This window comes from Bison bison, unplaced genomic scaffold, assembly GCF_000754665.1.
Source record: "Bison bison bison isolate TAMUID 2011002044 unplaced genomic scaffold, Bison_UMD1.0 scf7180017864261, whole genome shotgun sequence".
NCBI lineage: Eukaryota > Metazoa > Chordata > Mammalia > Artiodactyla > Bovidae > Bison > Bison bison.
The window spans coordinates 1,478,338-1,491,461 of NW_011494833.1; the positions used below are offsets into that span (position 1 = coordinate 1,478,338).

At 41.9% G+C, this 13,124-nt stretch overlaps 1 protein-coding gene across 1 annotated transcript in view; it reads left to right on the plus strand.

Moving 5' to 3' along the window:
* Nucleotides 1–9,938, plus strand: part of ADAM7 (ADAM metallopeptidase domain 7) — a 55,805-nt gene extending 45,867 nt beyond the window's left edge. The window contains exons 21-22 of the mRNA XM_010848225.1: nt 4,028–4,084; nt 9,882–9,938. Coding sequence (XP_010846527.1) covers nt 4,028–4,084; nt 9,882–9,938 — 114 coding nt within the window. The remainder of the gene's footprint in view (nt 1–4,027; nt 4,085–9,881) is intronic.
* Nucleotides 9,939–13,124: the final 3,186 nt, after the last annotated feature.

The following is a 13,124-nucleotide window of genomic DNA, read 5'->3' on the forward strand; positions in this document are numbered from 1 at the left end:
TAAAGTAATATGCAAAACAGTTTCACTCTCAGAGAAGGTAGTCGGGAGAAGGTAGTCTGACTATATGCTGTTGTTCAGTCACTATGTCATGTCTGATTCTTTGCAATTCTTTGCAATCCCATGGACTGCAGCACGTCAGTTTCCTCTGTCTTTCACTAACTCCTGTTGTTAGTGTTAGGAGAAGGCGATGGCACCCCACTCCAGTACTCTTGCCTGGAGAATCCCAGGGACGGACGAGCCTGGTGGGCTGCCGTCTATGGGGTCTCACAGAGTTGGACACGACTGAAGTGACTTAGCAGCAGTTAGTGTTAGACACTCAGTTGTGTCTGACTCTTTGCGATCCCATGGACTATAGCCCATCAGGGTCCTCTGTCCATGGAATTCTCCAGGCAAGAATACTGGAGTGAGTAGGCATTCCCTTCTCTAGGGGATCTTCCCGACCCAGAAATTGAACCAGAGTCTCTGCATTACAGGCAGATTCTTTGCTATCTGAGCCACCAGGGAAGCCCCTATCTCCCAGAGTTTGCTCAGATTCATGTCCATTGAGTCAGTGATGCTATCTAACCATCTCATCCTCTGACCACATGAACAATGATAAATAGTTACCAGAAGTTCAAATAGAGCCTGGGGCATATTTGTTGCACTTCTAGAATACAAAATCCCTAAGAGCTATCCAAAATTTTAGTTAAATGGGGGAACTTAGAAAGTGAAAGTGAAGTCGCTCAGTCATGTCCGACTCTTTGCAACCCCATAGACTGCAGCCTGCCAGGCTCCTCTGTCCATGGGATTTTCCAGGCAACAATACTGGAGTGGCCTGCCATTTCCTTCTCCAGGGGATCTTCCCAACCCAGGGATTGAACCCGGGTCTCCTGGATTGTAGGCAGATGCTTTTACCGTCTGAGCCACCAGGGAAGTCCGAAATTTTAGTTAAATGAGGGAACTTAGAAGAAGAGTTTAATAAATATTTGGGCGAATTTAGCTATATAGAATAATATGGGGCTTCCCAGGTAGCACGGTGATAAAGAATCTTCCTGCCAATGAAAGAAACATAAGAGACACAGGTTCGACCCATGATTCAGGAAGATCCCCAGAAGGAAGAAATGACCACCCCTCCAATATTCTTGCCTGGAGAATCCCATGGACAGAGAAGCCTGGCAGGCTATAGTCCATGGAGTCACAAAGAGTCAGATATGACTAAGCTACTGAGCACACATATGCACATAGCATGATATACTGTAAGTGTAGATTGTACAGGACCGGAGAAGGCATTGGCAGCCCACTCGGGTCCTCTTGCCTGGAAAATCCCATGGACGGAGGAGCCTGGTAGGCTGCAGTCCATGGGGTTGCTAAGAGTTGGACACAGCTGAGCGACTTCACTTTCACTTTTCACTTTAATGGATTGGGGAAGGAAATGGCAACCCACTCCAGTGTTCTCGCCTGGAGAATCCCAGGGACGGGGGAATCTGGTGGGCTGCCGTCTATGAGGTCGCACAGAGTCGGACACGACTGAAGCCACTTAGCAGCAGCAGCAGCAGATTGTAGAGGACAGTTTGAGTCCTTGCATTTCTTGTTTAGGCTTTTTGTATTATTTGTCATAAAATTATATAAATCATGATTCAACTGATGCCTGTTTGATACATTAGTTACCCATCAAAAGGCTAGTTCTTAGGAAAACAGTGGTTTGGGGAACGATGGTGTTTGGGATCCTTTTTTCAGTTACATTAATGATGCTTGGTTAGATTTTTGGTACCCAGGGCCTCTCCCGGTTCTGTTTCCACTGAACCATTCTTTCTGATTGTATTATAAAAACCACTGAGGGTTAAGAGACAGCACCTAACAAAGGGTAACCTAGGCCAGAACATAAAGAAACTCCTGGGCTTCCCAGGTGGCACTAGTGGTAAAGAACCTGCCTGCAATGCAGGAGACATAAGAGATATGGGTTCAATCCCTGGGTCAGGAAGATCCCCTGGAGGAGGGCATGGAAACACACTCCAGTTACTCTTGTCTGGAGAATCTCATGGACAGAGGAGCCTGGCGGGCTGCAGTCCATGGGGTCTCAAAGAGTTTAAAATAACTTAGCATTAACACATGCAAAGAAACTCCCACTCTCTCAAAAGTATGATTGCTTTATAAGTAGGTTCTTAGACTCATCCTTCACAAGAGAACAACCTAGGCAAGAATGTTATCTCTGTGTGTTGCAACATTTGTACATTTACTAAGACTATATTCTAGGGAGGACTCGAAAAATGATTTTGTAGGCATGGGAAACAGTCCTATTTGAGCATTAACTGAAGGCTTAAGAGTATCTCTTTTCACCAGCGAAGAACCACAGAGTCCTTGGAGAGACTTCCAACCAGCTTCTCCAGTCCACACTACATCACTTTGGTATGTCCCTCCTCTGTATTAGTTGTGCTAATCTGTGTCCGTATCACTAATAATCTTGGTGCCACTTAACCACTCATCAGTTCCTTGAAAAGGTCCAGTGATATAACACAGCTCTCTGACTCTGGGCAGAAATAGGAACTTCTCAGCAGGGCTGGGATTACGGTGATAGGAGTACAATGACTCCTGTAAGTACACAGATTCTGTCTTTATTTAAAACACTGACTGTCTCATCATGAAGTCTTGGAAATTAGTTCTGATTTTTTAAAAAAACACAGTAACATGTTATTTACTGTGATCACAGAGCTTGTCTGTAGCCCTTAAATGTTATTCGTGGGACAATGCCTTGCTTACCCTGCTCTAGACCCAGCCCTGGTTCTCAGGGGTCAAGCTGAATGATGGCTTCCAGAGAGGCCTTGAGCAGCAGAGGGCTTTCCACTAACTGAGGAGGTGTGTTTCCCAAATCAATATTGATGACAGAGAAACCAAGTAGTTAAATCAGCACACACATGCATGAGAGACATGGAGCCAAAACAGAGACATTACATAAGTAGGAAAGCAGAGAAGTAAAACATATCTTTCTTTACGATAAACGAGCCCAGATATTTTTCCTTAGCTCAGATTTATAGGTTTCTTTTATAATTTTTACCACCATATTGTTACTCAGTCGCTCAGCCATGTCTGACTCTTTGCTACTCCATGGATTGCAGCATGCCAGTCTTCCCTGTTCTTCACTATCTCCCAGAGCTTGCTCAAACTCATGTCCATTGAGTCAGTGATGCTATCTAACCATCTCATCCTCTTCTGCCCCCTTCTCATCCTGTCCTCAGTCTTTCCCAGAATCAGGGTCTTTTCCAATGAGTCAGCTCTGTGCATCAGGTGTCCAAAGTATTGGAGCTTCAGCATCAGTCTTTCCAATGTTCAGGGTTGATTTCCTTTAGGATTGACTGGTTGGATCTCCTTGCAGTTCGAGGGACTCTCAAGAATCTTCTCCAGCACCACAGTTCAAAAGCATCAATTCTTCAGTGCTCAGCCTTCTTTAGGAGATGATTATTTGTGACGGGAAATTTGAGTGAATCATACAATCTCTGAATATGCACCAATATCTCATAATCTCCAGTGTCTTTGATGGGCTTACTTCCCGAAGTTGTCATTTACTTGGATGCAAAAAGAAGACAGAGATTACAGAGTCTCTAAGATCACCTGAACCACTGGAGTCTTTATCTGCACCAGTATCCTCAAGTACACATAGAACATGTATTATTTAGAGCTGGGTGCTAATCACCAAGATGCTCAACTATGTCTCTATAAAATCAGCAATTCTCATTATGCATTCTTTAATGAATAGAAGGGGTGACCAAGACAGTGTTCAGTCTGTGGCTTCACAGAATCCTCATATCACACAAAAGGGTCTCAGAGCATGCTGGACAGGCAGGGTGGTTACAGCAAGGCTAACAAGAAAACATGGTTTCTGATAAAACATCACTTAACCAGTACCACCCCCACCCTCACCCACATTTGCCCACTTCATTCCTACACAGTCTTAGTTTTTCATGGATCAAAAAGAGGTGGTCTGAGTGTGTATGTGTGTCTGTGCACGATATCTTCTGGTTCAGTTCCTGACACAACAAAACGTTTATTATAGAAATCTGCAAATAAAGAACACAGAGGAATGGCAGATCCCAATTCAAGTGCCAAAATGGTAAGTTCCCACATCAAATGGTTCCCTCCTTTTCAATGCTAGCTTATTTTTGTGTTTTTTGCCTACTCGTTGATTGGAGAGATTCTCTGTTCTTATCAAAAGATTGAGATGATTAAAATTGTTTTCCGTGATGTGCTTAAATGTCTCACAGATAATTCAGCAGTGCTCATTTTAGTCCAAGAGTTTTCAACCTTACCAAAGGAGTAAGCTAGAATTTAACAGTGTCAGAGTCTGAATGCATTTAGGAAACAATAACAAAAACAAAATAAAGATATAGAAAATGGGCTCCCCTGGTGGTTCAGTGGTAAAGAATCTGCCTGCCAACACAGGAGATGAGAGTTTGATCCCTGGTTTAAGAAGATCCCCTGGAGGAGGAAATGGCAACCCACTCTAGTATTCTTGCCTGGGAAATCCCATGGACAGAGGATCCTGGAGGACTACAGTCCACAGGCTCGCAAAGAGTCCAAAATGACTGAGCAACTAAACGATTATAGAAAAGTTATCCTTTCTAATGGAACAGTTTGCTGCATGATTGCTTTGTGAAAGCTTTCACTTACAAATCAATAATTCACTAAACCTGATGTATAATTTTATTTTGAATGAGTATGTCTAATGATAGAAAATTTATCAAAAATTTGTAATTTTTGCAAAGGGAGACAAAAGAGCATTGTGTGACTGACTTCATTTTAGAGTTTTTGTTTTCATTCCCTCATTCATCCGTTCATTGACTTTTCTTGAGTCTTTACAAAGTACTGGGTTAATAGGAGGGTTTTCCCTAGAAAGCATTCTCCTGGAAATCCTGCCCAATACACTTTCCCTTTTGGGATGGAGAAGGAAATGTTTTTTAGAAATGTGTTCTTTTTTTAAATATAACTTTATTTATTCTATTTTGGGCTGTGCTAGGTCTTTGTTGCTGTGCAGGCTTTTCTCTAGTTGCGGCTGGGGTGGGGGGCGGCTACTCTCTAGTTGTGGTGTGAGGGTTTCTCATTGTGGTGGCTTCTCTTGTGGAGCATGGGCTCTAGAGCACAGGCTCAGTAGCTGCGGTGCACAGTCTTGGTTGCCCTGCTGCATCTGGGATCTTCCCTGGGCCAGGAATCAAACCCATGTCTCCTGCATTGGCAGGCAGATTCTTTAACACTGAGCCACCAGAAATGTTTTCAAGCTGTCCTTCCACTCCACAAAGATGAAGCTGTCTCACATTGGAGAGCAGAGAGAGATGGTCCTTAGGGCAAGCAAACTGTTTGCCTTTCTGTATTAAAAAACAAAACGGCTTTCTTTCTTCTGTGACAGACTGGTCGATTTTACAATAACTGCTTAATCAGCCATGGCTAAGGAGATCTGGGAAAGCATGCATAAATATAGTACAACAGAATGTAAAAAAGGTTACCGTAATTAGCAGATATAGATGAGTCACTGAAATATAACATGCTTATAGATTTTGCAGAAAATAATTCACTTTTAACCATCTCTTTTTATTTAGAGCTTGAAATTGGATATCCAAAATGGCTGTGCGAGGCTAGGCTGAGGATCCTGGAAGCAAGATCTTCTTAACCTTCCCTAGATATTTGCTACACAAATTCTGATAGTTTCTCAGGTGTTCTTTATCCAGACAGAACATGCTGAAGAGAAGCAGTATCTTTCTATAACATTTACTTGTAGAATTCACAACCTGTGGCTTAGACATATGCTAATATATCAAAAAAAAAAAAAACTATCCTTTTTTACATGCTCCTTTAGCTTCATACAACAATAAGTAGTCTTCTTACACTAGTATGTTCTTGCAAAATATTAATCTAATTACTTAAAACTTGGAAGTAAATTACAATGTTGAATCTAAGAAGGAAAACATCTTTTATTACAGGTTATTGCTTTGGGAACATAAAAGTACTTCTCTTAATTTGAACCTGACATAATTACCACTAATTATAGTTTAAATAAAGTTCTCTCCTGCGGAGATGCCGAGGAAATCCATGCAGGAAGAATCAGATTCCACTTCCTAATTAAAAGGTCAATGGCTGTTCTGATCATTCCCTATCGCTGAAGGAGGAAAAAGAATAATCATTTTGGCTACCAAATCTTTCTTAAACTTGTGAGGGTGGCCAAAGAGGACATGAAGCTCTCCTGGTCATTCAAAAAGCCTAGAAGTCAATTCTAACTTCCTTAATTTTTTAGACTTCTTGAAAACTAGCCAGAAAACTCATAGACGTACAAAATTTTCAAAAAACTGACTCCAGCAGAGAGGAAATACAATTTCCATGAAAGGCTTTTGAGATGGGTTTGAGCACTCCAGTGTGCAATTTCTGTGCTGTTTCCAGTTGATTACTTTGGTATGTGGGGTTGTCCTGGGAATGATTTCAGCTCTTTCTTATAAGAAAGCATCTCATCATGTTCTCCTATGTTCTCTATTTTCTTTTTTCTTAACTGCTCAAGCTATCCGCAATCATTTTTTAATTTACTGAAATAAAGGTTTTAAGTGCTAAATGCAAATTTTCTGATTCAATTAAATAAAAGCTGCAAATGAAAGAAGAAAGCTGGTTGCTCCTGGTGCATTTCTGTTGCAATGCCGACTGGTTGATGGGAGGAGCTAGTTAAATCAGCAAAGGATAGCAGTGACTCAGCACTTTATACCTAGTGTGCTTTCAGTAAGCATCTGTTCTTATTAAAGCCATTCCTTGAGAAAGAATACTGATAAATGCATGCTTAAAGAAAACATGCTAATTGAAACATTTTATGTAAATTTCTGAAAAAAGAAAAATTCTGTATCATATACACTAGCCTCATTAAAGCAAGCAATAATCTTCATGTCCAAGACAAATGTCATGTGATACTGCTTATATGGGAAGTCTAAAAAAGTGGTATAAATCAGCTTATTTGCAGAAATAGACTCACAGATGTAGAAAACAAACATGATTACTGGGCTGGGGGCAAGGATAAATAGGGAGATTGGAATTGACATATATCCACATATCTATATAAAAATAGATAACTGTTCAATACTCTGTAATGACCTATATGGGAAAAAATATAAAAAAGTGAATATATGTATATGTACAAGTGATTCACTTTGCTGTACATCTGAAACTAACGCAACATTGTATATCAACTATGAATAGTGTTTGTTTTTTTTTAATTTGACAAAATGGAGAGATGTTCACATATTCCAGTCCCCTGGACAATACATGTGTTGATGAACAATATACATTTTGGTGATATCTTATTCTCCCTTTAAAAGAATGATTTTTTGTTTTTGATTTGTTACTTTCCTTATTGTTCCCACATCTCCTTCAGGGAACTCTCCATCATCACTCATTTCCTCTGTCCTGGGCTCCACATTCAACTACCTACCAATTTCTAGTGATTTTTTTTTTTTTTTCCAAATTTCTCTCTCTCTCCAATTATAAATGTCTGGAATTCCCTAAGTCCTCCCACTTCATTGCTTCCTGCCTAGATAATCATTCTAGACTTCTCATCTGCTACCCTGTTTTTCAAACAACCCCAGGAGTCTTCTGACAATTAAGCCTCTTTTTAATTTTAAGTAATATTCATCATGCTCGTCCATATCACTCACCCTAGGCCTTCAAGACTTTACACTCGTTTCAAATGCCTCTCTCTGCTCTATTTCCTAGGGATCTTCTTCTAATACTGTCTACAGACTCAGAAGCATTTTCACAGCCACCTCTAACCAGTGGTCCCCTTGTAGACACAGTTCTGTCTCTGGTTGTGGAGCAGTTACGATTTCATAGCCCTAATATTTCTGGCTCTTGTCATTTCCCTGGGGTTTGACTCCTACCCCTTGAATCCACAAGCACTGTCAAGGCTCCTTCTGGGAATGGACACACCTGCTAGACCTACTATCTAAGCAACTCTGCCCTCCACCTCTGCCCCCTGAACATCTTGCTGTCCAGTCATGAATAAACAACCCTTATTAATGCCTCAGCTTAATCTGAACTTGCTACTAGCCTGGAATGTTGTGTCTTGAGATGCTGGACTGGCTCTCTGCACTTAGTCAAGTGCCCTCTGCCCTGGACAGAGGTGGATTTATCTGGAAGCTAACGAATCTGGGGCTCTTCAGGGCCCATCACATATGCTGCTGCTTCCAAGACCTTTTATCTAATTTTGCATTTATATTTTTTTTCAGTGACATTCAGTGGGCCATTGTGGATTGGGAAGAAGAAATTCAAACCATATATCAGCCATGAGAACCTATTGTATAGCACAGGGAACACACTACTCAGTGTGTGTATACAGCACAGTACTCTACTCAGTGCTCTGTGGTGACCTAAATGGGAAGGAAATCCCAAAAGAAGGGATATGTGTATGCATGTGGCTGATTCACTTTGTTGTACAGCAGAAACTGACACAGCAGTGTAAAGCAACTATATTCCACTTATAAGAATTAATTATTAAGTATTTAAGACTTAATTAATTAAGACAATTAATTATTAATTAATTAATTTTTTAAAGTGCCAATCGGAAACAAATAGGACAAAAATGCACCTTAGACTGAAGTTGTAATCACGGGGAGAGTGAGAGTGGACCAGCCTGAAATGGTACAAGAAGGATGTAGGCATAGGAGAAGCGTGGTAGGTTTGATGAGCCTCCCACATCCTCCCAGTTAACTGGGGAACGACCTGCCTGGGTGTTGAGTACTCAGGAGAACGCCACAAAGAGGAAAATCCAAGACTGGGGTGAAACCCAGCTGAACCCTGACTATGCTCCCCAGCCCACATGCAGATCAATGGCTGAGGGCCAAAGGTTTATAGGCTCCCAGAGTTTGGACAAAACCAGTACCCAAATCTCCAACCACTGAGTGATGCAGGATCAGGGAACCCCATAGAAAAAACAGTATAAAATATAAAAGGAAGTCAAATTGATCAGAGCTACTAGTGGCTGTACATCTCAAAGGGTGAAGGATGGGCAGGGGATGAATTCTGCAATGTAAGTTTCTGCAAGTCACTTTTAAAAATCCTCTGAAAAAATAAATTAAAATCTGTATTTGTTACACTATATTATCTAAATGTTATGGTACCAAGGAATATCAAGTATATTTTTACATCAGTCCTGCCAGGACTGCAGTGAGCCATTCCCTTCTCTAGGGGACCTTCCCAACTCAGGTATAGAGCCCAGGTCTCCTGAATTGCACACAGATTTTTTACCATCTGAGCCACTAGGGAAGCCTAGGACTGCAGTGATGACAACACAAACTAAAACAAACCCAACATTCCCAGTAGCATCCATTACAGTCCTCCTTGGGTATCAACAGAGGATTAGTTCCAGGCCCCCAGGGAAGACTAACCTCCTCCCAAGTTCAAGTAGCTTACATAAAATGGTGAACTTGTTCTTTTTTTTTTTTTTTTTTTATTTGCATGTAATCTATGGGCTTCCCTGGTGGTTCAGATGGTAAAGAATCCACCTGCTATGCAGGACACTTGGGTTCAAGCTCTGGATCTGGAAGATCCCATAGAAAAGGGAATAGCTACCCACTCCAGTATTCCTGCCTGGGAAATTCCATGGACAGAGGCGCCTGGCAGGCTACATACAGTCCATGGGGTCGCCAAGAATCGGACAAGACTGAGCGACTGACAAGACTGAGCATCTAACACTTATGCAATGCAAATGTATACTTTAACTCATTTCTATATTACTTATAATACCTAATGCAAAGAAAATAGTTCTTTTATTAATAGTTATAAATACAATGTAAATGCTACATAAATAATAGCTGAGATGTGGCAAATTCAATTTTTGCCTTTTGGAACGTTCAATTTTTTTTTTTTTTTAATGTTTTTTCATCTAGGTTGAATTCCTAGATGCGAAACAGAAAACTGTCTTCTCAAATATCAACCAGATATAGAGCCACTCTGCCTTTTTATCAAGGCATCTGGACTGATAGGTGATTGTGGAATTGAAAAAATGGACTTTGGATGTGCTACAATTGTGAAATCATTCTGAAGAAAGCTAAACATTTCCTTATAAACATTTCCCTTCTGCGGCAGGTCTCTCGGTATCTGAAAATCCATCAATGAAGTTCCTAGAAGGGTCACTAGGAGGCGACATAGAAAACTAAATCTGCGAGCAGGTAGCCTGATTCCATTCCTTTGTTAGACACCAGTCGTAGGAACGGAGAAGGTGATGGCACCCCACTCCAGTACTCTTGCCTGGAAAATCCCATGGACGGAGGAGCCTGGTAGGCTGCAGTCCATGGGGTCGCTAAGAGTCGGACACGACTGAGCGACTTGACTTTCACTTTTCGCTTTCATGCATTGGAGAAGGAAATGGCAACGCACTCCAGTGTTCTTGCCTGGAGAGCCCCAGGGACTGGGGAGCCTGGTGGGCTGCCGTCTATGGGGTCGCACAGAGTCGGACACGACTGAAGCTACTTAGCAGCAGCAGCAGCAGTCGTAGGAAACAGTGACTGTAAACAAACTCACTAAGAATTTTGTTAAAGTCCTCTTCCTGATTATTAAGGAAGTAGCTCTGGGTGAATTTTGACAGACATAACTTCCTTGTCTGCCAGGATCGTGGGTTCAGGGAGAAAACAAAGAGCATATCGCTGAAAAGAAAGGAGAGCCGGGTTGGCAGCCTGAAAGCTTTGACTGGAGATTCTAACTAGAAAGACAAGTCCTGTTTATTCTGTTTTGAAATCCAGTCTTGTTGAAGCTGGCTTGTCAGTAGCCCCAAATAACCCAGTCTCCTGAAGACTCTTGTGAGTTTTGCTTTTGTTTTTAAATTTTGTAGTATCTTGTTTACTTAGTTTTTGGAATCCATCAGATTGGCCACTGCTGCCATGGACGCTTGAAGGTACCACCCCCCCTCCCCCGCCAACCAGGTACACCTAATGGATTTTAAATGTCAGGAGAAGCCACAGCCTGTGTGACTGCTGGGACTCAATGGTGGACCCTTGATGACAATGGATCATCACCAAAGACTGAGAAATAATTGGAAGACTGAGCTGATTGGCAGCTTCCTGATCGCTTTCTGACTGAAGGTCAGGCTTTTAGGAAACTCAGAAGTCATTATGTAAGGAAGTGGCTGCCTGGAGGCTTTGACAGAATGCATTAACATCTTTCTCCAGGAAAAGCTATCCTAAGCTATACATAATGGATATCGATTGCTCAGAAAAGAAGATATAACTTTAAACCTTCTGGGGTCTCCAGAGATGAAAGACATAAAGGAGGGCTAGTTTGGAAGAAACCATGCCAGAGCTATCTTAGAGAATCCTAGATAAGTGACTGCAAAAGCCGTGGACACCAGCGATTTGCTACCAGGAGAGCAAAGACGGCATTTATTGGGTGCATACTATTTGTTAAGCATTAATCTAAGCACTTAATAGCATAATTTCATTTTTAAATTGAAACAACTCTGTGAGCATTGTTCAGCCGAGTCCAGTTCTTTGTGATCTCCTGAACTGTATGCCAGACTCCTCTGTCTTCCACTATCTCTTGCGGGTTGCTCAAATTCATGTCCATTGAGGTGGTGATGCTATCTAACCACCCCATCCTGTCATCCCCTTCTCCTCCCACCCTCAGTCTTTCCCAGGACCAGGGTCTTTTCCAATGAGTCAGCTCTTCACATCAGGTGGCCAAAATACTGGAGCTTCGGCTTCAGCATCGGTCCTTACAATGACTATTCAGGGTTGCTTTCGTTTAGGATTGACTGGTTTGATCTCACTGCTGTCCAAGGGATTTTCAAGAGTCTTCTTCAGCACCACAATTCGAAAACATCAGTTGTTCAGCGCTCATCTTTATTTATGGTCTAACTCTTACATTCGTACATGTGAGCTAATATTATTATCCTCATTTTACAGTTTGAGAAAAATTAAGCTCAAAAGTCAAATAATCCACTGAGAGAGAGCTAGCTTATTAAATATCATAGTCAGGACATCAACCCAGGAAGTCTTAACTCCAAAGAGTATGCTTTCAATCACTCCCATGTTTCTTGGGTAAATATAATTTTGATAGGGAAAAGGCAGACTCACTCAATTTCAGACTCCTAGAAAGGAAATGAATATATCTCACTCCCACTTTCATTTTCCATCCAGCAAACTTCCTAACCTTTGGAGCCACAGGGACAATGATTCATAGGTTTACACAGCCAGGAAAGACAAGAGAATCACCCAGTAGTGACCCCCCAATTTAGGAACTCGCTAGTTGAGATGCTGTTGTTCACAGAGGGCTGTGTTTGGGGATACAGCTGAGGCTTCAGTTCCTTTTACCATTCTGTTGGCCACTCCCTAGGAGGTGCTTGTGATCCCGGAATCTTTACTGTGTTTTACAACTACTTTAGGTTCTGGCTTCCCTTGGGGCTCAGATGGTAAAGAATCTGCCTGCAATGAGGGAAACCTGGGTTCAATCACTGTATCAGGAAGATCCCCTGGAAAAGGGAATGAAAATCCACTCTAGTATTCTTGCCTAGAGAAACCCATGGGCGGTAGCGCCTAGCGGGCTACATTTCATGGGATCACAGAGTCCAACACACTGAGCGACTAACACTTTCACTTTCTAGGCTCTGGAGGATGCTTTCTCAACAGGACAGGGCTCTTTCTGGGTGATGTTCTACTTCAGTTTAGCATGCCTAGGAAAGCTGTCTGATGCTGCCCCACCATCTGTGCAGAGAAGGAAGACCAGCAGAATTATTGACACTCGAAAGGAGCCAATGCGTTGGGGGATGGTAGGCATCAATACAGAGTCAGAGTCTCTAATGAAACCTTCTTGCTTGCTTGAATATAGAATGCACCAGATGAATGGTCATCTTTAATAGGTAAGGAAAGAGAGGACATTTGTACTGCACCCTTTTAGACTCCAGGTCTAAACTTCCAGACTTTTATACGCTCACCCATGGGATGTCCTCTGCAAAGCTTTGTGACCAGTATTATTTTACAGATGAGAAAACTAAGCATAACCGGTCCCCAGATATGCAGCTGTAAATGGCAAAACAAAAAAATCTGATCTATGCTTCAGACCAAAGCCACAATCTGAACTCTTCCCCACTCCAGTTTTGAGGCTGATTGGTCATGCCAGGTGGCTCAGTGGTAAAGAAT